The sequence below is a fragment of the Amphiura filiformis genome, chromosome 17 (genome assembly GCF_039555335.1).
Source record: "Amphiura filiformis chromosome 17, Afil_fr2py, whole genome shotgun sequence".
In the NCBI taxonomy this organism is placed as follows: Eukaryota; Metazoa; Echinodermata; class Ophiuroidea; order Amphilepidida; family Amphiuridae; genus Amphiura; species Amphiura filiformis.
Genome location: NC_092644.1, coordinates 18292055 through 18318363, shown reverse-complemented (window position 1 = coordinate 18318363; position 26309 = coordinate 18292055). Strand labels below are relative to the sequence as shown.

Here is a 26309-nt window from a genome sequence, read left to right as displayed (position 1 = left end):
AAACTGATTAAAATGTACTGTAAAATACTTGATGTGTACACAGTAATGTAGGCCAACTACATAGGCAGTAAATTTGCTACAGGGCGTCTCTGAAAGAACTTTACCATCTAAAATATTCAATATTGAGTATATTAATGTCGTAGTGAAACAGAACGGAATGGTGTATATTATTGACGAATACATCAGAACCCACATATTTTCTATTTGAAAATTACACTTCATTTTTAACCCATTCCCATGAGTCAAAAAGAAAATGCATTGAACCATTCAAGCATAAAACCCAGTTCTCGATACTTTAGCTGTATTCTGTCGGTCGGACATCCGGGCTATTTCTAGTCTCGGGCCCAAACTGCATGTGGCTCACGATTTGTTGTGAACGACAGAAACCGGCTGTGAAGGAGGCTACATAGCGATGTTGCTGGAGTGGCATTCAATTTTTGGAAAAAACGACACTCGAGCATGGAATTTAATTTTAAGTTTGTCAGCATATAAACGGTAAATCAAGTAAGTTTCTTTCACTCTGAAGACTTAGAAACGGTTGTTTGATTCCACTGACTATTTGCGATCGAAATTTACATAACACCAATGACAGAAATCATCAACAAAAATCGAATTAGGGACTTGTTTTCACTCGAACATCATCAACCGGAAGTGACGTGACACGGACCGACAGAATTGAATCCGGAAAGAATTCAAAATCAACTGTCATCGCGATTTCAAGAACCAAGCATTTAATTTTCAAAAAGCATATGAAAGAAGTCTTACATACACAATTGCGTACATTATACAATTTTGTTCGGTTCAGGAATTAAAATACTGACAAAGTACAATTTCCGACGGTACCGTAAGTACAGTTCTTTCAGACACACCCTGTACAATACACCAAATGTTGTGGTTTTACACAGTGTACATTCAGTATGCCTAATGTCCCATTATTGATATTAAAACTATTGTCAGCAATACAAATGGAAACCCTCCCTATTACTCATACCATAATCAATAAAACCAGTTATTGATCAGTGGTCATTATCATCATTACAATATCATACCCAAGTTCATACTGCAAGGCCTACATCATGTTACAAATGAAGAGCGCGGATGCAAAACCAATCATTCATTTTTGAGATGTACATGTAGGCAAATATTACCGGTCAAATACACATGCACCTAGAAATTGTAGGGTATCGATTTAATACAAGTATTCAGGGTAGAAGTTGGTGGCTGTAACTCAAAAATTTTGAAAATAGTTTTTGCATCTGAATTCATCAATTGATAATGTCAACGAAAGAACATTTATAATATGCCCAATTGTTCATCCTGTGTGAAAAAAACCCATCTAATTTTGGGCTATTCCAGTTGAAATCCATACACCCCTATGGAAGACATGACCTTAATCTACCACACAGGGCGTGCAAATTTCAAATGGGTTTACCCAAATAAACGACTCCATTTGAAATCTACACTCCCTGTGTGGGAGGTTCAGATCATATCTTCCATAGAGGGTGTATGGATTTTAACTGGAATAGCCCCTTTGCACATGTTCAGCAGCACTTTTAATAATTTGCATGAAAAGACACCGATACAAAATTATAATAAATATCTATTTACAGCATGTGGGAAAACAATGAATGGTAAGTGCCACAGAATTTCTCGGAAACGAGGAAATGGAAAAACAAAGAACTGCATAGCAATCGATCCTGGCACACAATATCACCGGAATTATCCTACCGGAATTAGCCTCTTCTTAAAAACATATCTGTGCGTGTGTGTACTCGTTTAAATTTATATTTCTTCAATTTCTCATAATTATCTTGTTTATGATGGGCTGCAACTCAAGATGAAAAAAGACCACTTTCACTGCTACCTCTCGTATTTTCATTTTTCAAACATTTCAAACATCTTCTCTGGGGCAACATACCACCAAAACTCTATACATCCAAGCATATTTAATTGCTAACAATAATATTGTGTGTATCTATATCTATCCAAATAGAGTTCGCTGTAAAATCATCTGTTAAACATTATACTCATTACATGCAGCAAATTGATTGAATCAATTGATTTCTCTCATCATCATATTGTATTTAATTTTGATCAATAAATACACCCAAGGCTGATTACACTATGGACCACAATAGCCTCGTCCCAATGGCATAGTCCAATAACCTCAATTACATAATCATAGTACAAAATTTGACCTCAAGTTTCAGAGTATGAGTTTTTGTACCAAAATTTTCAGAGGTCATGCAATGAATATATACAAATGTATTGGGGTTAAGAACTGTGCCCCTGATAGATGAGCATGTTGTGGATCCTTGTGTTATACCATACTTAACTAGATAAGCATGACCATAATAGAATACTAAAAGCAGAAATTTTTTGCGCTGCATTTATTTTTTGCGCTTTTCACATTCCAAGCTGCTACCGCGAAAATAACAACATGCGAATATATTCCTTTTGTGTTTAGGTCAATGTAAGGATACTTAGAATCGCATATTTAAATACAAGGGAAACAGTTCAAAATTGACAAAGCGCGAACAATGAATCGTGCAAAAATTGCCACTTTTACAGCATTTCAATCGTCACAATCATAGTTTGCATATAATTAGGGCGTTTTTAGTATTTCGTTATGAATTAAAAGTTCAGGACCTGAGAATCGATACAAAATCATACAACTAATTAATAATACGAGAAAGCTGAAATGATGTACATGTGATACACAATATAAACAACGCAAAAGAAAATTTGAATTGTGAATTTATAATTGAACCACAAGATTGTACAAATATCATGCCAAGGTCTTCATTGCATTTCCTAATTACTAATACACCACAGTTGTCAAAATAATACATTTTTTTGGTAGGAATTATGACTGAATGCACACAACTCGGAAATTCTCTTAAATGGAGCATGGAGCTGTCTTTGCATAGACTCTGCACTATCTTGGTTGGCATACATGTAGGTCGACTTAATATTATTATTATTGTCTGGATGAATTAATTTCCAGAAATGGGATCAGCTCTCCAGTGTTAAGACAAAACTGATCTATTAAAACTAAACATGGATGATACTGCAACCTTAGTATGATATTCGCTGACAACTGAAACCGAGTACTGTCGGTAATATTTCTCTCAGATTAGTTTTGGCTTGCAATTGCAATTATATTGACTCCCAAGTTCAAGTGCTTTCGATTCGGTCACTCTTTGAATCATTGATGGTAAGAAAGAGACTCTAGATGTCAATGTAAAGCCAATATTAGACCCTATTTTATAGCAAAAGCATTAACAATCCATATATATGGAACCCTGATATTGTAAGGTAAAAAAAAAAGTAATGTTTTGGTTCTCATCCCTCGCTCCTCAATTTCTGGAATTTGTTTTCTTTTCTTTTTTTGATTTTTCAAAAAATGTTACTATTTTGGAATGCTTTATGAACAATGTATACATATAAATAAGTTTGTTAGAAAATAAGGATCACTTCCTGGCCTTTTTGTGGTACTCTAGGGGGTTTAGCCCTCATAATCTCACATTTGACAAAATAAAAGAAAAAGGGCTTCCTCTCCTCGACCACTGTTAGAAAAGACCAAAAACTAGACAATGCTAATTTTACATTTCTGGAGGAAAAAAAACCTCCCTCCCTCATCAATTTATAAAAATCCTCCGGACGAGAACCAAAACATTAACATTTTATACTGCCTAATCCCATACTACACACCTAGAGCAAAGATCTGTGCCTAGACGACACACAACTCATAGCAAGCACTATGGACCTCAATGGCCTCATCCCAATGGCATAGTTCAATAACCTCAATTAAACAATCATATTGCAAAATTTGACCTGAAGCTGTAGAGTATGAGTTTTAGTACCCAAATTTTCAAAGGTCATTCAATGAATGTACAAATGTATTGGGGTTAAAGAACTTTGCCCCTGATAGATGAGCATGTTGTGGATCCTAGTGAAGCCAGACTTGCCAGGAAGTTCCATGTTTAGTCTGCAGTATCAACCCCATGATATATTTTTAGATTCAGTCTTATTATATTGGGATCAATTATTTTTTTCATTCTACATAACACTTAACTTTAACATAAAACATTCAAATATTTTACTAGCAAAGTTCACAGACCTCAAATGCGCTGCTGCTGCTTCATGAATACAAATTTACAGATGATAGTGCCTGCCAGAAAGCCCTATATAGGTATGGGATCCAAAATTATATTGCCATGATTTAGTACTTGAATGCTTGGTTTTGTTGCATTTAATAGGCATCAGGCATATTCATTTTTTAAAGTGGCCCAGATTTCAAAGATTTGTGCAGCCCCACCCCCACCCCATATTTGCCGAAATGCACCTTTCTCCTAGTAGAATGCACGTACATACATCCCCAGACTCATGATGTACCGATAACAATAAAATGTAGAACTTTACAGTGCTTTTTAGGGTTGAATAAGCTCCCCTTTTGTAATTTTGTAAGCTTGGCAGGAAATTTAAATCAAGACCTATTACCTGTGAATGATGTTGGCGTTGATAAGTTAAGAGATTGGGCTGTCTGCCGGCTAGGTACACCTGCATAAAAATCCAAATGCTACAGAGCTGTGCTAAGTGGATGCAGGTTTTTTATTTTTATGCACAAAGTATATTTGAAAAGACAAAAATATTAAACTCTTTAATTTTTGCCCCAGACAGTGGCATTTTCCACATGTTTTTGTTTTGACTAGGGGACAGTGAGTGAGGATGCAAGTCCCAAGGGGGAATGGCACCCCCAGTCTGGCCACTGACAATTTCCTCTCACCCCTGACCTTTGCAGCATCCATCTTTCCCAGGTTTTACTCCTCCATCTAGTATTACAAGGTGATAATGGAATTTGTGTATGTTGTTGTTTATGTTGCTACATTATATGGTCACAGTTCCATATGACCAGGTATGACTATGAAGTCAATGATGACAGAAGCTTCAAATTTGACTGTTTACTCCTGGCTCGTTGATATGCTACAATTCATGGAAAATTCAAGAGTAACATTTTAATTTTCATAACCAAAATGAAAATTGAATTTTCCTGGGACACTAGGGACAGGGACATAATATTTATTTGATCTCACTTCGAACACATGTATTAGGGATGACATCAACCCGTTTCCATTGTATAGAACAACAGAAACAGGACCGAATTGGACGGAACAGGCGGTCAACTGCAAGTCTAGTTTTGATTTCATCCCTTACTGGGTCAAAATATTTTTAATTTCTAGCATCTATCACAAACATCTCTTGCTCTTTGCGCCGAGAGAAAATTAATTTGGGTGCACTGCGAAAAATGATGTGCGAGCCTACGATATCCATAATACAGATATAGTTCCACTGGCCTGTAATTACTAGGTATCATTCTCGGATGCTGTGGCTATTTTCGCCAGGGTTTTATGTTCGTGAATTTTACCAATCCAGGACTATTCAAAAGACATGCGAAATAGTCAATAGTGCATTGCACATTGGGGGCATGATTGAGCAACTGCGATATTAAGAAATTACTATTTGCTACTTTTGCATCAAATCGCAAAAAAAAAAATTATTGCAGACTTCTTGAACCAAACAGCAGAGCCAAATCTGACAATGATTTACAGGTAGATGCCTTGCTGCAAATGCCAACAAAATGGATAATTAACTTAAATACGGATGAACAATCCATGTGTAATGAACTGTAACCCCAGGACTGAGAATGAGCAAAGCATCTGAGATGTAATAAACAGTAGTCTCCGGCCCAGACTGCATGTGGCTCAATCGTGAGCATAGTCTGGGCGTATGAAGGATCTGGTTGATTGTGATAAGCCAGTTGATTTTGAGTGACATCAACAGTTTATTACATAACAATGTTCGCAATTGATCAATGTCATCAAGGTGCGGTGATTGGATGCGTGCCTATTCTCGGCCCAGAGCGTGCAGCACAGGAGTGTGTGTGTGATTCACAGGTCGATGACAGCATTTAGCGGCAGCCTACGGTAGTCTTTAGTTCTGCTTGACTGCAGACGGTTGGTTAGGAGACTATATAAACAGCAGCGAATCTAGGTCTATGAACTTGCAATATCAAAATGGGTCAATCCATTTAAAGTCCACACTCCCCCTGTGGAAGATTTTAGAAATATCTTCCACAGAGGGAGCATCAATTTCAAATGGAATGAACACATTAGCAAACTCTATTTGAAACTCACACTCCCTCTGTAGAATATTCACGCTAAATCTTTCTTAGAGGGTGTAGGAAATTCAAACGGAGCTGCATATTCATTCCATTCATACTCCCACTGCGGAAGATATTTCAAAAATCTTACACAGAGGGAGTGTAGACTTTAAATAGATTAGCCCAATTATAATAGAAAGATATAGAACATAAAGTGTACCTGTACTCTACTATTATATAATATAATCCATACATGTACTAACACCAAGAATCTACAACTCTTATCATAATAACAATACCATAAAAGGTATGAATATATAATTAATATAATGTACAAAACCACGGAATACAAAGTGATACTGCAATGCAGTATATATACAACAAGAATACAAGGCCCGATAAATAAGAAAAGATCAATTTTCTAGATACAAAAATATCATTTTATCTTCTTTTCTTTTTTCTTCTACTATATATGATACAAAGTTTCACATGATAAAATTTCAATCACAACAGATAACGTTATGATTGGGAGCAAAATTTATATATATACACATACATGAAACATGTATCATTTATGGAATATTATTCCAAATTATTTACATAGAACACACTTGTGCAAATCAATTGCAGGCATTCCTTATTTTACATAGTATGCAAAGAAGTTATCAAAAAGAAGGCTTTACTTAAATGCATACTGAGAAAGCACATTTTATGAAGAGTTTGCTAGTCATTGCGCAAATCAATTGACCTTTTCGGTAAATCCCATAAGCCTTTGCGAGTACACCTAAGAACTCGTCATTCTGCGTCACGCCGCTCGCTACCGATGCGCATATCGTTTATCGAACATCATTACTGCGCATTTCAAGTCGGCGTGACGTCAAATGACGAGTTCTCAGGTGTACTCGCAAAGTGTTATGGGATTTACCGAAAAGGTCAATTGCATGTATACTTTTTCTTTTACTGAGTATGCAAAGAAGTTACAAAAAAGAAGGCATTACTTAAATGCATACTGAGAAAGCACATTTTATGAAGAGTTTGCTAGTCATTGCGCAAATCAATTGCATGTATACTTTTCTTTTACTGAGTACGCAAAGAAGTTATCAAAAAGAAGGCTTAATAGTTAAATGCATACTTAGAAAGCACAATTCATGAAGAGTTTGCTAGTCATTGCGCAAATCAATTGCATGTATACTTTTTTCTTTTACTGAGTACGCAAAGAAGTTATCAAAAAGAAGGCATTACTTAAATGCATACTGAGAAAGCACATTTTATGAAGAGTTTGCTAGTCATTGCGCAAATCAATTGCATGTATACTTTTTCTTTTAATGAGTACGCAAAGAACTAACCAAAAAGAAGGCTTTACTTAAATGCATACTGAGAAAGCACAATTCATGAAGAGTTTGCTAGTTAAAGGCACATTCTTCATTAATTTGATATGGAAAGATTTGAACACACTACGTCATTTCTATAGTAACAGCAACATGTTTGATTTTTTTTCTGAGTAAGAACAAATCTTGGCAAGCTATCATCTGTGTAAAAGTCACATACATTTGTTCACAGTGTCAAGTAATAGAACAACGCAATCAAGCGAAGTTACTACCGGCATCGTCATACCAGTCACCATGCCAATTGCCCGATACCAAACGTTCCTCCGGATTCATGCTTAGTCCTCAATTTTGCAATCTACATTTCTTTTGTCAAATGCTTCACACACATCAGAATAGTGTAGATTTGGGTGCATTGTATGAACACTCCCAACATGGTGAGCACAACACATACACTGGAGTTGGTTCGGATCTACTCAATTCAGATCAGATCAGTCTGCATTTTAAATAATGGTAGTACTACTGAAAGTCCAAAATGATATAAATGCAGTTTACAATTACTGCTACTGAATTCTGCTCCTGGAGCACAATGAACCTACTTACATAATCATGGATGGAATGAATAACTGAAATGGCTCTGGGTGCAGAAGACAGCGGCAATAATTTTAAAATGCATATTGATTGCAAATAAAATTAATCTAGATATATTATTTTTAATTCAGTACAAGTTTTATCCATTAAACAAAGACCTAATAATGGCGAATGATAACTACAAAATAAATAGGTTGATAATAAATGGTTAAAATGGGTATAAATAAAGTTGTTGAAAAGATGATGGAGATATAAACATACAAAAGGTTCAACACATTTTGTTCAAAAAAAACCCCACAAATTGTGTGATTTTGGGTGCATTTTTCAAATATTTCAAAATGCACTTAAAATGAGTGTACACTTATTTTCCCTCCCAAATATTAAGGTAGGTCGGATTACACCAATATAACAATATTTTTTCTTTGCCTTATTAATAAATACAAACTATCTTATTACAGTATTTTTACATTCACAACAGCCATCAATATCATATTCCACATCCCATCATTTCCAGACATCACTTTTAACTCGATGATCTTGACGAGAAAATATCACTCATGTGAATGTGAAAAAGAAACACCATCAAAAATTATCATTGTCAATTTGAAATGAACGAGTTGTAGGTCATGATTTTGTTAGCTTAAGTTGTGGATGTAGCACTATGGACCACAATAGCCTCATCCCAATGGCATAGTTCAATAACCTCAATTAAACAAAAATAGTGCAAAATTTGACCTCAAGTTGCAGAGTATGAGTTTTTGTACCCAAATTTTCAAAGGTCATTCAATGAATGTACAAATGTATTGGGGTTAAAGAACTCTGTCCTGATAGATGAGCATGTTGTGGATCCTAGTGTAGCATTTACAGCAACAGAGGAGAAACACCTTTATCTTCCTACGATCAAAATGTGTTGCTACGTGCCAATTTCAACATCTTGGAGATTTCTGCTGCAAAAAACCTGATCAGCTTGGAAACATCTGGCTCTTTTTTGCAATCATTCTAATCATATTGCTATGACGATGATGGTTACCAAGGATGCGGTCTACAGTGGAGGGTTAATGAACAAGTGGCGCTGTCACTGTGGACATACACAACATGCTAGCTTTTGTTGGAAATAAATTGTTTAAAATTAAACAATTTGTGCATAAAATTATACATTTTCCCCCAATTGGTTATTTGCAGGTATTGATAATCGTTATTTTGGAGTACCATCATTATATCCGAAGCAGAGGGGCTGTTGATGCAGATCTGATGGTGAAGTCATCTTCGGGATCACGATAAAAAGAACGCTACGAATCCGGGATCTGGAACTCGGTCGTCTCCAGCATCAAGCAGAAGTGCTACCTTTTGCTACCGAATATTCAAGATCACTAAATATTCATGAGACATTGTTGAATATTCATGATCATTGAATATTCATCAGTATCATTAAAACAGCATGGCGGCTGAACTAGACCCAGCTGACGCAGAAATCGTCTCCTCGCGTCAGACGGCTGTGGTTCTGGCTCGGGAAGTTTTGGTGCTTCATCTTTCCTTCGCAATGCCTCCTGGTGCTCTCGCATCATAGAGGGTGTTAGATCTCGTAGATAACTTGGGGTGAAACTTTGTAGACCTGTAACAAGAGAAAGGAAAAAAAGTAAATTTAATATAAGAACAACTGCAACTGAAGTCAGTGGTGTGTTCAATTTATGATTAGGTAGAGTTATACATTCTAAACTTCTTTGCTTTGTTGGGCATGAAATCAAAACTCGACCGGAGGTTGACCCCTGGTTCCGTCCAGTTTCCATTGTTTAGAACAATAGCAACCGGACGGAACCGCAGTCAACCGGGCGGTCGAAGTTTTGATTTCATCCCTAAAATATATTCAGTATCAGAATCTCTTGCATGGCATTACTATGAAGACTGTGCAGTACAAAAATGCGGTATCGCTAAATGCTTCGTATTAATACAATAATATTCCTTATTGCCATATTTCCTCTTGGTATGTTCTACAATGTAGGGGTGCGTCATCCTGCATGATGCGAGGTCAAATAGCAGTCTTACTATCTCATCAAAAGTGGAAAACAATACTCCCCTTAAAATAGTCCTGACATGAAAAATGTACAATTATTGAATATTATTGCGTAGTAATTGCTATGTACAATTATTGAATATTAATGCGTAGTAATTGCTACATGTGACACAGACATTCATGTCATGCCTGTCATTTTTTCTTTCTTATTATTCCCTTAGTGTAGGCAGTGTCTAACTTAACCCCTGAGCACTACCTGCCGATCTAACATTGCCTCTGATTGGTCAATTACATGATATCTTCATTTTAATCACCAGTCAGAATGGAGCTTTGCAAATAATTCACCCCAATATTTTTGCATGGTGAAATTATTCTAACAATGTTGCTGATTGGGCCAGTTGATAATGAAGACTTCTTTTTGGCCAATCGGCAGGTAGTTCTCATGGGGTTAATGATACCTTTGTATCCTTGCAACTTGCTGCAAGAATGACGTTAATATTAATAATATAATATTATTTATTGATTCATGTCTACGCCGGCATTTTACAAAATTACAGGCTGACTGACCGCAAGTAACTCAACAAACAATTGAAATTTCAACATCAATTTATACTTGGAGCAGAATTTTTACATTATAAGCATATAGTCATGCTTAATCAAATGTATATAACCTTTTGTTAGAACAAACAATAATTATAAAGCCTTTTGTAGCTCATAAGAAAATGTATTTTGGCATGTTGACATGTCCATTATCAACTGTAACAGATATTTCACTGGTATGCTATGGTGTGATATTGTGTCAAAGCATTCAATATTTCACCAAATAATTATATCCAGATTTCTCTATTATTACTTTTGTTCATTTACCACTTTCTATTACAGTCTACTTTTACAGTCTACAGTTATCAACTCTCATCTCACCAGTAGCGTAGCCAGTGGGGGTGGCAAGGGGGGGCAGAGTGCCCCCCTGACAAATAATGCAAGAAAAAAGTGCCCCTCTGACAAAAAATGAAAGAAAAAATCTGGAGGGCAAAGGAAAAGAAAAGGGCAAGGAGCCCTTTTCCACCAAAATTCACCCGATCATGGGCCAAAATAGTGTAAAATGTAAAATTTTTGCACTCTGAGCGCGCATATTGTCACAATAAAGCCCTTTTAATCCCAATCATGGGCGAAAATAGTGTAAAATACAAAAAAACATTTGCGCGCCACACGAGCACATCGTCCCAATAAAGCCTCTCAAAAACCAAACTGGTATAATGTCTTGTATGATGCAACTGCAATTTTTCGTCTGTGCCCCGAAATTTTATTTTGCCCTCCTGACCAAGAAAGCTGCCTCACGCCACTGCATCTCACAATGATTACAAGTTCAGAACGAGAATTGCTCCCATCAGAATCTCTTTCTCTGGTCAGAGCAGTCACTGGGGATGTATTGTGTTTTATGGAAGGGCATAGCTGGGGTGAATTGTTAATGAAAAAGGGACTGCCAAGCAGTCTACCAATAATATGGATAGAATTTTGGGTTAGGATTTATATGGCTTATGCTTTATACCAGGGGTTCTCAATAGGCGGCCTGGGGCTGGGGCTAAATTGGGCCTGACGACCAATTGTGGTTGGCCCTAACAGCTCTGATATATGCACATTATGTACATATAGCAAACCAAGGTGTATTTAGCCCTCAAACACCAATCTTTGAAATGATTTTGGCACATTGTGGCCCACGAGCAAATATATATAATTGACAACCTGCTTTATACAAAGTCTAAAACACTTCTAGAGTTGGACTCCGAGTTCAAACGACTGATATCGCATCAGTACATCGCATGCAGATGCATGATTTGCCGACCAGTCCTCCAGGCTGGCACTTCAGTAGACCATTCAAAATGAACTGACGGTCCCGTCTCAACCAACGGAATGCAAAATTGGGAGGTAAATTTCCCCCTTCGCCTCTACCTACGCCACTGATAACCTTTCAGTTTTTCTTCTTCAGATTTTGTCAATATTTCTGAAAAGAAAATATTTAAAGGGTACTCTCCCATCTTTAAACCAGTTTTATGAAAGTTACCAAAAAAGCCTGACAATGAACCCAAGCTCCGCACATCCCTGTATCCTCCTTTCCACTATTATACCCCCTCCGAAAAAAGCCTCCTTGTTTTTATGTAAACAAAACTATTAACTTTCATAGATCAAAAGGTTGGCAAACATAAAAATGTTTACCCTCCAGAATTTTACATTTCTGCCCACATCCAGATCATGATCTGATGACCCTCAAGAGCATGTTGAGTGGGCTTACACTGTATTTTGTTCCCCTCTTTCAATGGGCTGGTACATTCTCCAATCTCCCCTACCACAACAACTGACACTTTTGCCAAATGGGCTGGTACATTCTCCAATCTCCCCTACCACAACAACTGAAATGTTTGCCAAAATTCTGTTTGGCTTCAGACAAGGCAGGGGAGCTGAGAGTGGTATGCTTTTCTCTTCAATTTACTTCATATCGAAAAATAGGCCACACAGGAGAGGTAAAAACATTTTTTCGGGGTGGGAGGCAGAACAGAATGTGCTTGTTTTATAAGATTATTAGAAAAGAAACCTAATATCTTGCTTAATAATAAAATCTTCAAAACAACTCATCCTTATGTTGACATCTATCCAAAACAAAGGTTCACAAATAAAGTCAAGTAGTAGTCATGTCTCATTTTATTATCTACTTCAGTCATGAGGATTTCAGCTGCAAACACATCTTTTAGCTGCCTTGTGCATGCATTGTTCTTAATTTGTGTAGTTTAGGCCAAAAAAAATAAAGGTTTTTCTCAAAGCTCACGAGAACAAATGGGAAATGCAATTTTTTTTTAAATTCCCGATGTGGTATTTTTATGGTATTTTGAGAGAAAAATCTGATTTTACCGAATTTTTCTGGAAAAAATGATTTTTTTTTTTTTTTGAAATAAAAAAATTTCTGCATTTCTTTTTTATCAAATCGCGTGATTTTACCAATTTTTTTTGCCTTGTAAGTATCTTGGAAAATGCTACAGTAATCAGAAAGTGGCACCATTAACCCTAACACCCCAGGCCTATTTTTGCGAGGGGGAAGAAAAGAAGGAAGGAAGGAAGAAAGGAAGAAAGGAAGAAAGGAAGAAAGAAAGAAACAAAAAAAGGAAGAAAGAAAGAAAGAAAGAAAGAAAGAAGAACAAAAAAGGAAGAAAGAAAGAAAGAAAGAAAGAAAGAAGAACATTTAAAATCTAGTGCCCAAATGACACAAAGCAGCACATGGAAAATCAAAATATACCATATTCTTGTAAGATAACAGATTGTAAGTAAATACAACCAGAAAGTCATAAAATGATCAACTACGTTCCAATGATGCCAACCAGTATTATTTTATTATATTTGCAGGATGATTTGTATACTACGACTACCTGAAATTTCACATGCACCAGGCAATTAAACAGATATCATAAAAATCTATTCATCGACTGCAGTTGGAGATATATTATACAGAGTCAATGTTAAATGATAGCGATTGTCATGGATTTTGTGATTTTTCTTCCACAAATCGGCAAAATCCCACCAATATTATTTCATCATAGGTCCACAAGACCACAACAGATAGGCATTGGCACTAAAATGTAGAGATAATTAGAAGTAAATTGTAGACTTATTCTAAGTCAGTTCACATTTTGAGTAACACCCGTATGCTAACATTGATAAAAATAAAAAACTCCTACTGCGTGTCCACACCTAGCTTACTCCTAGCACTACGCCGACCAGTTCCACCAAGCATTAACTTCTGGTCGGCGTAAACATCAGCTACGGTACCATTTCCGGTGTTTCATTGACCTTTTTTAACCATGCAAAATGTAATTTCTTAGTTCCGACCAAAAAAAAGGTCAAACTTACACTGGGTGCCAGGCGTAGTAGCGTTCACATTGCAACATACGCCTGGCAGAGATTACACCTAGCTCGCTACTACTGACTTTTGTCAGGAGTAAATTAGAAGTTTCATAACCGCTCCCTGCTGACCCCTCCACATGGGCTCTGTCCCCTGGACCATCCGATCAGACCCCTTTCTAAGATCCCTTTATTAATTTCACTACCCGTAACAATTTACCCTGGCATTTTCCCACTACTGCTCCAAAAAATTTGAATGTTACATGTACATGAATGAGAAAATCAATTTGAAAAAACAAAAAAATGTAAAAAAAAAACTTGCCACGCTTTCTTCACAACTGATAAATTTGCCTCTGTTTCTCCGTGCGGAGACCATAAAAGCACTAAATCATAATTTGATATGCATCAAAGATGTCATTTATTTATCTTTAATCATAAAATTCACTCATTTTCTTCCTACAGCATCTCTAAGCGCCTCGTTCACAGCCAGTAAATGGGTGAATTTCCATAAATACATATTAAGCGTGATAACCGACAACTAGAATGATCGGCTTTTGAGTTCAGTGCTTCTAGTATTGTAAAAACAACTGCTTTTGCACCTGAGCTCATAATGAGCCCAGGTCCCTAATGTGGAATGTGTGCGATATCATATTACTACATATTTTGTAAATTTTTTTTTGAATTTTTTCAAATAATTTCAAACCACTCAAATTAATATGAGTGAGACATCCCAAACCAGCGCAATGATGATATCTAAATACTTGGGGCTAGATTTGCAAACGTGACCAGATTAACACTGATGTAGGTAAATCGGTTTTTTAACCCAGATGAGAGCAATCCATTGCGCTTAATCCATACACCCCCTATGGAAGACATGACCTTAATCTCCCACACAGAGAGTATATATTTCAAATTAAGTTACCTGATTGGGTGACTCCATTTGAAGTCTGCACCCCCTATGTGAAAGATGAAGGTCATGTCTTTCATAGGGGGTGTACGGGTTTCAACTTAAATAGCCTAGATTTAAAGGAAGCCCATCCAAATAACAAGGCAAGACTTTTTGGTGCATTTCTCATTCCAAATGCTAAATGCTCTCTACAGTGACATAAACATGGCTCATCATATTGGGGTGGGGCACCGCCCATGATTGGGGGCAGCCATTTTTTGGCAATTTTCCTATGGGATTTTCTAAATTTTACAATCGATTGGGGGGGGGGTCACCTTGGTCTGGGGCGGACATTTTAAAAATGAATTTAGAAGAGCAGCAACGACATCACTTGCATTACATTCCAGATATTAAATCTACATCATATGCAAAATTTGAGGAAATTCGTACGAGTCCGCTTTTATTTTAGGGCCATTTGTCTATAACTGGTCTTTACATGTCGCACCTAGGTTTCATTATCATTGAGGTATAGGACTTTTATTTTTTGGAGGAGAGCAGGTAGGCAACTACTTGATTATATTTCTACATGTTCATACTACATACTCTGAAAATTTGCACGAGTCCGCTTTTTTTAAATCACATTTTGTTCCTAAATGGGGTTATAAGCGCCTCAACGGGCACTCTCTCCATAGGGCTACATGTAAAGACCAGTTATAGACAAATGGCCCTAAAATAAAAAAGGACTCGTATGTAATTTCCTCAAATTTGGCATATGATGTAGATTTAACATCTGGAATGTAAATGCAAGTGATGTCGTTGCTGCTCTTCTAAATTCATTTTTAAAATGTCCGCCCCAGACCAAGGTGTGTCGCCCTATGGAGAGAGTGCCCGTTGAGGGCGCTTATAACCCCATTTTAGGAACAAAATGTGATTTAAAAAAACGGACTCTCGCATGAATTTTCGAAAATTATTAGAGTATGTAGTATGAACATGTAGAAATATAATCAAGTAGTTGCCCTACCTGCTCTTCTCCGAAAAAATAAAAAGTCCTATACCTCAATGATAATGAAACCTAGGTGGGTCACATGACCCCGTGGCCCTATGACGCCACGCCACTGCTCTCTACCTTAATGGCCAGGTGCTACTTGTGACAGACATTAGAATCCGGTCAACTTCAATTTAATGTGCATGCTTGTTTAGATTTTGTGTGCAAGGCATTGGGTTGATAGCACGTGCCTAGCCTAGTGCTACCTGCACACACCATTGTAACTTGCTAGCTTAAAGACACATAAATCATTCGATTTCAGACTTCTATTTTTGGCCTCCATGCATAACATACCAATATGGGCAGATTTACTGTAGAATTATGCACTGGGCTATATTCAGAGTCCAAACTCTTAACTTCCGATCTTTTTTTGGTTCCACACTAATTTTGATCTCCAAACATCACTCTAAAACTTGGGTCTACTTTTCGGCGTGGTGGTAAAACAAAGCATAACAATTCCTGCCAATTATGAGCTAATCAAACTATATTATACTAATTTTATTAATTTTTTTTTTTTTTTTAAATATTACCTCCAGTTGCCTTTGGCACATTCTCTCTGAATCCAGATGGAGCAGGAGCAACAGGTGATGATGGTTCCTCATCTTCCGACACGCTAGAATGACGTCCAGCATCTTCTTCTTCTTCCCCTTCATCGCCGTACTCTGCTAACAGAGACTGCTCAGATTGGTACTCAAACTCTTCTGGCTCCTCTTGGAAGGTCAGTGCCAACTGTAGCGAGAAAAATAAAAAGATATGACAATTTTAGTGAGAAGTTGCATTCATTTTACGGTGCTGAAACCTGGTCGACAACTAAAGATCTGGAACAAAAACTCATCATGACACAGCGAGCAATGGTAGTAGCTAGCAGTAGCACTATTTATCCAGACAGGTTGTGGTTTGGCCTGGCGCCGGCTGCTTGCGATACCTGCTCACTAAGTCCATGATGATGGCCACAATCTGCAGCTATTCTGGCTATATCCCCCTGATTTGCCCTACTTTCCCATCATAAAATATGTACCATATGTCTGGTGGCAATGCAACATTTATACAAGGCTGAATAATTTTACCCAGGCTTTTTACCATGTTTACAGGGCACACCATCTGATATCCATCCCATTTCTATGCCTCATTGAATTCTCATACATTATACTTTTATAGCACATAAATATTCGAAAGTCACATCTGCAAAATATTTCAATTGATATTTGGTAGAGTATCTGTACTTCCATGGCACCAAATTGACAACTAATAGAACATTACACATTTCAACAAGAATCCTGTTGGAAAATATTCCACCTTTATGTGCATGCAGCGAATTGCTCATTTGGAAAATCATAAAAATTCAGTTTTGTAGCTTGTATTTGTAAGTAGCTTTTGTGCTAACATAGCCTGTCAGTTGAAAAAACAATTGTAATTATTAATTTATTTGTTATTTTAAATTAGTTTGTTTATTTTTATATGATTTTTCTATACAAACATGCATCTGACAACAAAAACACATTCACTGATGATAGAACTGTGTAAAAGTAATCAAGCCACATACCATGTCAAATGATCACTTGATTTTAAAACCTTGACATTTTCAAGTCTGTTTCAACCGTGATTTAAACCGATTTTCATTCTATTCTTAGCATTTTAAACCTTTATTAAAAAGTATGCCATGGACATACCCTTACATAACAAAGCTACACAACAAAAATCCTATTGCAGCTGTCTGCACATAGTGCACAGGTACATTGTCCATGTACATCACCAGCGTTGTACAGGTACAACACAGTACCTAGACACACTACCAATATTAGTGTTACTGCACAAGACAATTCCAGCAGTGGTATTGCATTGGTACTACACTGGTACTACAATGGTACTACACTGGTACTACACTGGTTCTGCACAGTACCAGTTACTGCAGCGCGAAGAAGTATTACTGGCTGTCACAGCCTATGCCCAAACAAATGCATGTTTTGGGCCTTAAATGTCCCAAAATTGACCAAATCTGAAACTTTGACTTTCATTACCAGTTGGAACTATCTAAAGGAGTAGGAATCTGCTATGTTCCATTTGGCAAGACAGGATTATATAAAAAAAAAACTTAGTGCTGTATTTTTCTGGAAATTAGGAGTAATGTCTCCAAGTATACATTTTATAACATATTTGCACAAGTACATGTCCTGCATTTTTATTGGTAAGGGCAGGTATGTACTTGTTATTCAATTATGAATTTTGTCTTATTTAATCAAAAATAAACAGGAAATCAAATTTATCTTTGTAAATAAAAAAAGAAGTGAAGGGGTACCTGAAACTGACATATTGAGTATGATGAGTGTGTAAACAGTAAATATGGTTGACAGCTAGTTAGTTGAACCATTGATCATTACACATGAATTACGACTTGAAAGCTTTATTGACAATTTAAATACTCAATTAAACCTTTCGAATATGAGGGGAATGCTAAGGATGTTGCCAAATGATAAAAAAAATACTGACGTATGGGTATGGGCTGTACATAACTGAATATTGCTACATTCTATAACAGAAATAAATTGTAATTTTTGATCACAGGGTAATGAAATATTTCAAATTTCATATGTGATTATCCTTGGAATGTGATTTTGCTTCATGTGTACAAGGTTTGATTCTGCTATACTAAAAGTATCTTTAAGGCGCTATACTAGGGATGGGATATGCTAAGAAATGAGGTACATTCTAGCGCTACCTCTTTTCTTATCATAAATAATGTACCGCTTGTCTTGAGTCCAACCCTCAAAATAAGCAGGAGGCACCCAGGAGCCATTTACCCAATGGTCATAACATTTTGGCTCCTGGTCCACACCAAAATCATGTGAACCAGGCTCTACATTTAATAAAAATTAGAGCCTGGTAGTTAAACGGGTTTTGTATTTAATGTGTACAAACAGTACAATTAACATTTAAATGACTCTTAGCTCTTTAAAAATGGCTCCTGGACCAGGAGCCGCTTTTTCCAAATGGGTGGCTCCTCCAGATCTGCTTATTTCGAGGCTTGCTAAAATTCCAGTGTAGTAACTGGATTCCTTGCCCCTATAATATACATAACTGTTGTTACCCGTAGTGTGTTATCATTTTTTGAGAAAAATGTAAAAATAGTCACAAATTTATCAAGGGTGTACTAGTAAGTATCACATTATAGAAGAAAAATTTAGTCAAACGGTTACAGCACATCACACCAAAGTTCCTATTTGGGCACCCATTCCTTTTTTAAAAGAATTTTTATTTCAGATGTGCACAACTTCTGAATACCACACATTTTCCATGTTGAGTATCAATAATTTTGGTTGGCATTAACACCCTGTACGTCATTTTGGTGTCGACATTACGTACATGGAAACACGGACCATGTTCAACAGAAAAATCATGCCGAGCTTTATCAGTTAGTTATAAAACACTGATCACTTAAATCTATAGAAACAATGACTGGAATGTATTGCAATACTTAAGATACACAAGAAGATGGCCAGCCGAATATGTTTAATTGACTTTATATTTGTAACAGTTCAAAGATCACCAATAATTGTGTGTATTGCATACTTTTATACATGTATATGGTAGAATTTCGGACTCCCTAAACTTGACCCCGAGGGTATTCAACGGAGATTAGGCAATACCTGTAGTGTGTGACACATTCAATGCATTATTTGGTAAAAAGGTGTGACACAGATTTCCTTAAGTTTAGGTACCGGTATATGGAAAACACAATTTAATTTCCCTAAGTATGGAAAGCACATTAGTATTATTTATCATTTTCTTATCAAAATTAATAAATGCACTAATACACATATATAATTATTGTACACCGGGGGGGGGGGGGGAAACCCTGAACACCATCAGGTTAGTTTTGTGTGGGTAGGCACGATACGCGTGTATAGTGTTTAGGGTGTCAAAAACATGAAAAATTGGAAAAGAGGGTAGCAAAATTGCAATTGCTAATACGCGGAAATGAAAGTTAGGGTATGAAATTTGATGCAAGGAATAAAATCCCTGTTTAGGTTGTGAAAACACAGGCGTGTGTTACCTGTTTAGGGTATCGTTTTAGCAAAGGGTTAAATCCTTGTTTAGGGTGCTTTTCAAAGGTTGATTATCACGGATGGTGTACAAGCCACAATGGGCCCTCCCCCCAGATTGTACACATGTATACACATGTACGTGTACACTGTACAGGTGTAATTGTACACTGTCTGTGTGTCAAACTCTATTTTAATTTCAATATCCATATAGGCTACATGTAAGAGGCCGTAAGGATAAAAAAAAAACGAACAAAGTGTCAGATTTGTTGTCATTTACGCCTGGATACTATTATTCGAAATCAGAAGACCGTGAATTGTACTTGGGTTAAAAGTGCAAAGGATTGTTGAACGTCACAGAAAATCTCCGTCTAGGTTGACTGAATACAACCCAACAACCTTTTTATTTTTAATTTTCAATAATATTGTGTTCGGATATACATGTACAATGATTTTAATTTGGGTAGGAATCATTTATAAATACAAAAATTATGGTCTAGGTCTACAATCCCGCGCGAAAAGCTTGGGACAGATTGTTGATTCCACTCATCCCCACTCCCCTTATTCAAATGTTGAAGTACAACATTAATATCATAAATATGACCATATCTCCTAAACGCGTTGTTCGATTTCGATCATTCTTTCAGCTATGACTAGATTAATAAATTTGCCATCTTTTTATATACACGGTTTTATAAACTTGTCAATACTTTTTTTTTTAATATAAAGATATATGCAAATTCACGTTATCAATATTAGGACAGTTTGTTTATTTCACGCATCCCCGCTCCCCTTATTCAATGCATCCCCACTCCCCTTATTCAATGTTGAATGGTGAAAAATAGTGGATGGTGGTTGAGCTCAATATGTGCTCCAACATTGTTTCGGGGGGGGAGGGGGAGAGGAGTAACCAAATACATAACATGACCTATAAAACCTATCATGTATTTTCAGCGTCATGTTCAATTCACAGGAATTTGATCTTTCAAACATCATCTGTCCCAACGATTTTCGCACAAGATTGTAGGTCTAAAATTCTTTTTTTTTTCCCGTTTACTTTATTCTTCATTTAACACTTGGGTACGATGTAGGCCTATACATATTTCACAAAACACAAAAGCAACAATGACAAAAACTTTGGTGTGACAATCAATGTCAACCTAAATAAAGCTAGTCAGTCTGGTTTCCGAATTTTGCACCTTTGTATTTGACAAATGAATCATACATGATCAATGACACATTGGGTGAGGATTGAGGGCAAACTCTTGTTGATCCATGAATATGATAAACTTTTCTATTTAAAACATGTCCTTTTAGCAGAAAAGATTGTTCACAGTGTAGGTCAAACATGACATAATTGAAGTGGTGGTGAGTAAGGTAAAACAAACTTGTCTGAAAAACTGTCTGGGAAAATAATTGTCTGAAAACAAAGGAACAAATTTTCCTTAAATGGAATAAGTTTGTTCTTGTCCTACATTGTAGATAAATGACACCACTTAGATTTTCTTGGTAATACAGTGTTTAACTTAAATATACACCAGGCACAAAAAGAAACTCGTCAGTTACATTCATCCTTGCTGTTCAATAACTTGATAATTTTGGATTATTCTGAAATATACATTTTGTTAATTTACGAACAGGGTGTCAAATGAGAAAGAAAAGTCCAATTAACAAAATGTATATTTCACAATAATCCAAAATTATCAAGTTATTGAACAGCAAGGATGGATATAACTGACGAGTTTCTTTTTGTGCCTGGTGTAGTAGGGCCTAACCCTTTCCTATTAAACAAGCACTCCATATAAACCCATGTTGAAAGTGACAAATATCTTTAAGCTCCTTGTTTCAATGCACCTGAGTGTACAGTGTACATGTAGGCATCAAATGCAGGTACATGTATGCATGAGAGTGGCTTTGCTTGAAAAAAGCTGAAGTAGAACAAAAAAGGCTGAAAAACAGTGTGAAATTAGCAAAAAAGGCCCAAAATTAGGCTGAAAATAAATAAAAAGGCATAAATTTGAATAGTAAAAAAAGCTGAATTCAGCTGATCAGCTGCAAAATCTCATGCCTGCAAATGTCTGGGTAGAATTAGTATTGAAAACCTTCCAACTTTAATAAAAAGTTTTAACTTTTGATCCAAACACAAGAAAAAGGGTACCTTTTTTCTTAAAGGCCCGTTCAGTGATCCCAGCGAAACTGTAAAAAAAATTAAAATTGAGTACAAGTACCCCCCCCCCCTATTACTGACACCCAGCTCTTCTTGAAATTGTTTTTAACCCCTTGAACTCAAAACACAAGTACCGGTAATAGGCCTATTTGCCCGATCAACATAACACACCCCTTTTCACTGTGCTTTGTGATCACACAAAACACTAAACAGTATCACAGATATTAGAACAGTATCAATCCTCTCCCATCACCCAAAGAAAAATCCCATTTGGAACAGGTCTTGCCTTACAAAAAAGTTATCTTGTGTTGGCAAAAATGTGGCTTGATCTGAACATAGAGCAACAAGCCAACAGACTGGGTAAATTGAAGAATTAACATCTCTGATATTCTATTTCTTACTAATCCCTAGTATTTAATTCATAGGATTATTTCTTATGGTAAAGGCATCATAAGCTACTGAGTCATGGGATTAACTCTCTTACACCTTGCACGTGTTACAAAATGGGTTTATGAAGCTATGCAATATGTTATGTCAGTAAGCTCTCAAATTAGGCTCATACTGAAAAGACATAGGCCAGACAAAGTTGAGTATAATTCCCTTTTCTTGAAATTTATTTTTAAATAGCATTTCCCTGGCTATTTCTACGTAATTGGAAATACTGGATCGAGTGATGACTCTGACTCATATGTCGGTTAAGAAATGGCTGGTTTGGCAAAAATAATTGTAATCACTGTTGCATTGTTTCTGTTTATCTTCTTAAGAATCAGTCTGTATATTAGCGTGTGAATAATTTTAGTTCCTGTTAATGTGAATCTGTCTGTAGCCAGGGATGAAAGTTTACTTTTGACGAAAAGCCTGAATAAGCCTGAAAAACTGCATGAAAATGACCAGGATGGCCCTAAAACGGACTAGAAATAAAAGAAATTGCATAAATCTGGACTACAAAAAAAAAAAAAATTTAATCGACTCATCTTTTATCAAAAATTCAGTATAATATGACCTCCACCGATCCAGGCAACTGGGTCAATAATTGAGTTTATCAAGGCAGCTTTAATAACAAAGTGCATTTCAAGTTCAATATCTCATTTCTTGATAATTAATTCATCCTAGTCCTAACTTACAAGCAAGATCCAATTTAGGGTAATAAAACTATTCACCTGTAACGTCTTCTTATCAAGCAGGGTTTACAAGCTCTCATTGATATTAATTGCATCAACATCTTCAGAAAATAATATTTTTTCATTTACCTAAAAATGTCCTGTTTTTATAAGTGCCGTAACTTGGTATGCAATATGGCATCTTTTTCTAATTTCATTTTAAACTAACACTTAAAAGGGCATTCTGTGATCCACAGCATCATCCCCCACTTTTCTCAAAAAAAGTTGAGATTTTTATATCACTGGAAACCTCTGGCTACATAATGTTTATATATGAAAACTTTTTTGCAGATTATTTCGTTTAGCAAAGATATCATGAAATTTACCAGAACGAAATTACAACACATTGTCTATGGAGCAGTGTAATACATATAATCATGCATAACTCGGAAACGCAAAATCGGAATCAACTGAAAAATGTCATAAAAAGAGGATGCTAGGATCACAAAATACTCCTTTAATTTTATATAATTTATTTTTATAAAAAAATATTGATTGACATGAAAGGACAGCGTAACTCTGGGGAAGATCTTGGGTCTTGGTTGATTTTCCCATAACAGCATCTAGAAATGTAAAATCCCATTTCAATATTTCTTTCAGTCATTGGTTTTAAAATAATAATATTGTTTACTTTTAGTGTTTACTTTGTATTATGCATGGCATACCAGTATAATATTTTACATGTACATATTGCACCTTATCATTCAGAGAATAAACCACTTGAACCAATGAACCAACCCTGAACAAATAATGTTCACCAAAATGTTACTCATCAAAGACTTGCAAGTAGCGATCAATGCCTGCATTTGGGTTTTTTGACGATCTATACATCTAAACTGAGTTTTGTGCAGGTTTTGAACGAAACAAGTCAGAATTTGTGAGTAATTTCATGCATTTATAACTTAAATAAAACACATATTTTGTTTATAAACCAAAATATGACACTTGGAAAAAAAACTTTTTTTTTTCTTCAGATTTTTGGGTCGGTCAATAAGAGCAAGTCAACTTTTTATTTTTAAGCCTTTAAATAATAATGCAAACCATAATTATTAAAAGTTCTACTTCTGTCACAAACCCTTCTTACAAGCCATAAAGAGGGGGTTCTTGATTTTGGATGGGTAAGGATGTGAAAGATACCCAAAATATATTAAAACCAAATTTGACAAAAAAGACACCCAGAAATATACTAATTTTAGATAAATTATTTCTGTTCAAAATTAAAGTGCACTTGCCCAATGGTGGAAAACTTTCTGCACTTTTTCCAGATTTTTTTTGAGAACATTTTGAAAAAACACTCCTCTTCTAAACCAGTTTTCAGAAAATTTCAACCCAAAATTATACCAAAACTGAAACTCTGAAATGCACCCCAAAACTGTCTCACATCACTGTACCCACCTTTTCCGTTCCCCTCCCCTGCCCCACAAATGATAGAAAATTTGACATTTTAGCCAACTAGCATTTCACAACTTCACACACCAGAAGAAATTTTCAAACTAAAATCACAAATCCATGACCAAATCAGTTCAAATCTCACGAGTAAAGTGGCCCCTTCCTAATCCAACCTTGATGTGATTTCACACACACTAAATCCTCAACCTGGCTATATTCTATATATGTGACCGTACAGCACGAATGAGCCGTAAATGTCCTCAATTGTATTCTGAGTTACAGTGTAAAATGGGCATGAAGGTAGTATTCATAGGTACCTCAATTGGGTGCTACGTGTACCTGATTTAATGAGATACACGTAGCACCAAATTGAAATACCTATGAATATGACCTTCATGCCCATTTTACACTGTAACTCAGAATACAATTGAGGACATTTACGGCTCATTCGTGTTGTACGGTCACATATTTTTTAAAACATAATTTGTTCAAAGTCATATTATTGTTTAAAAGGCGTTTGACAACGTCACTTTCTACAGACAAACACAACACGTCCACATCAATCTAATGATGATTTGCCAACTCCTGTAAGCTTTTATTTTGTCAAGAATTTCCTTAGTGGAAGTGTGCTACAGGAAGACATTCCGTCTTTGAAATCACCTGGATGAATGAAGTTCATCTACTTACACATGCAATGCATAATATATAAATTTCAGTTACAGCAGTGTTTAAAACACGTGCTGTGTGCAGTAATTTGTGTTGCTTGCAAAGATTGTTGGAAATTTAAACAAAAAGGCTGAAAGCAAGAATGAAGAAATCATTTTTTGAAGTAAGTCATGAAAAAACAAAATTGTAAAATGTAAACATGTTGGTGAGAATCTTAAGTATATCTTAAAATCCAGAATTATTTCACAGCCCCTAATTCCCCTCAAAATACACTACACAACAACAGTCAAATAAAAATGATAAATAATACACTAATAAAGTTCTATAATATGCTAAGCAACTTACATGTACTTTTCAGTAAGAATTAGAATACACATTTTACCCAACAGTCTATTTTAACCTTTTTTTTCTTCCAAGAATCCTGAACCAAGCATTTTCCGCTTCAATTGCTGGTCAAAATGGCAAAAAAAATCACCTAACTTTACTTGCATTAGTTCAGCCATTGGTTTTTATGGGACAAAAAAATGTAGGCTAACAAAAACTGTGGTGGCCAAAGTCGAAGTCACACTCTTTTCTTAACAATTGGGGCTCTATACCAAAGGAAATGATAAGTTTTTGCGGCGAAAATGTCCGAAAGTCGTTCAATTGGGCTACCAAATGGCAGTTTCGTAACCTTGCCAATGATTTTCCCTCTTCAATGATTCACTTTTCAAAGTTACCAACAAATAATACACATCAGCACCCACTGTTATCAACACCAGTCAGAGAAGATAATTTATTCTTCCCAGAATCCTTTGCAACATTATACATCACCTCACTTCATCATTCCCTTTGTTTTCATTTTGAGAATACACTGGCTAAACATGGATTGATATTTTGCAAGATCGTGATGCACTCTGTTCAATGAGGTACATTCCATCACTACTATCGACCCATGATGCACTAGACAGTAAATCAGTACAGGAAGTCAATATGGGA

General features: G+C 36.1%; 1 protein-coding gene across 1 annotated transcript in view; it reads right to left on the bottom strand.

The window, feature by feature from the left end:
* Positions 1 to 8610: 8610 nt before the first annotated feature.
* LOC140137405 (uncharacterized) overlaps positions 8611 to 26309 on the bottom strand; it is a 56991-nt gene continuing 39292 nt past the window's right edge. Inside the window, exons 2-3 of the mRNA XM_072159050.1 lie at positions 16440 to 16638; positions 8611 to 9691 (exon numbers count right to left, since the gene is read on the bottom strand). Of these exons, the coding sequence (XP_072015151.1) occupies positions 9450 to 9691; positions 16440 to 16638 (441 nt within the window). The 3' untranslated portion in view covers positions 8611 to 9449. The remainder of the gene's footprint in view (positions 9692 to 16439; positions 16639 to 26309) is intronic.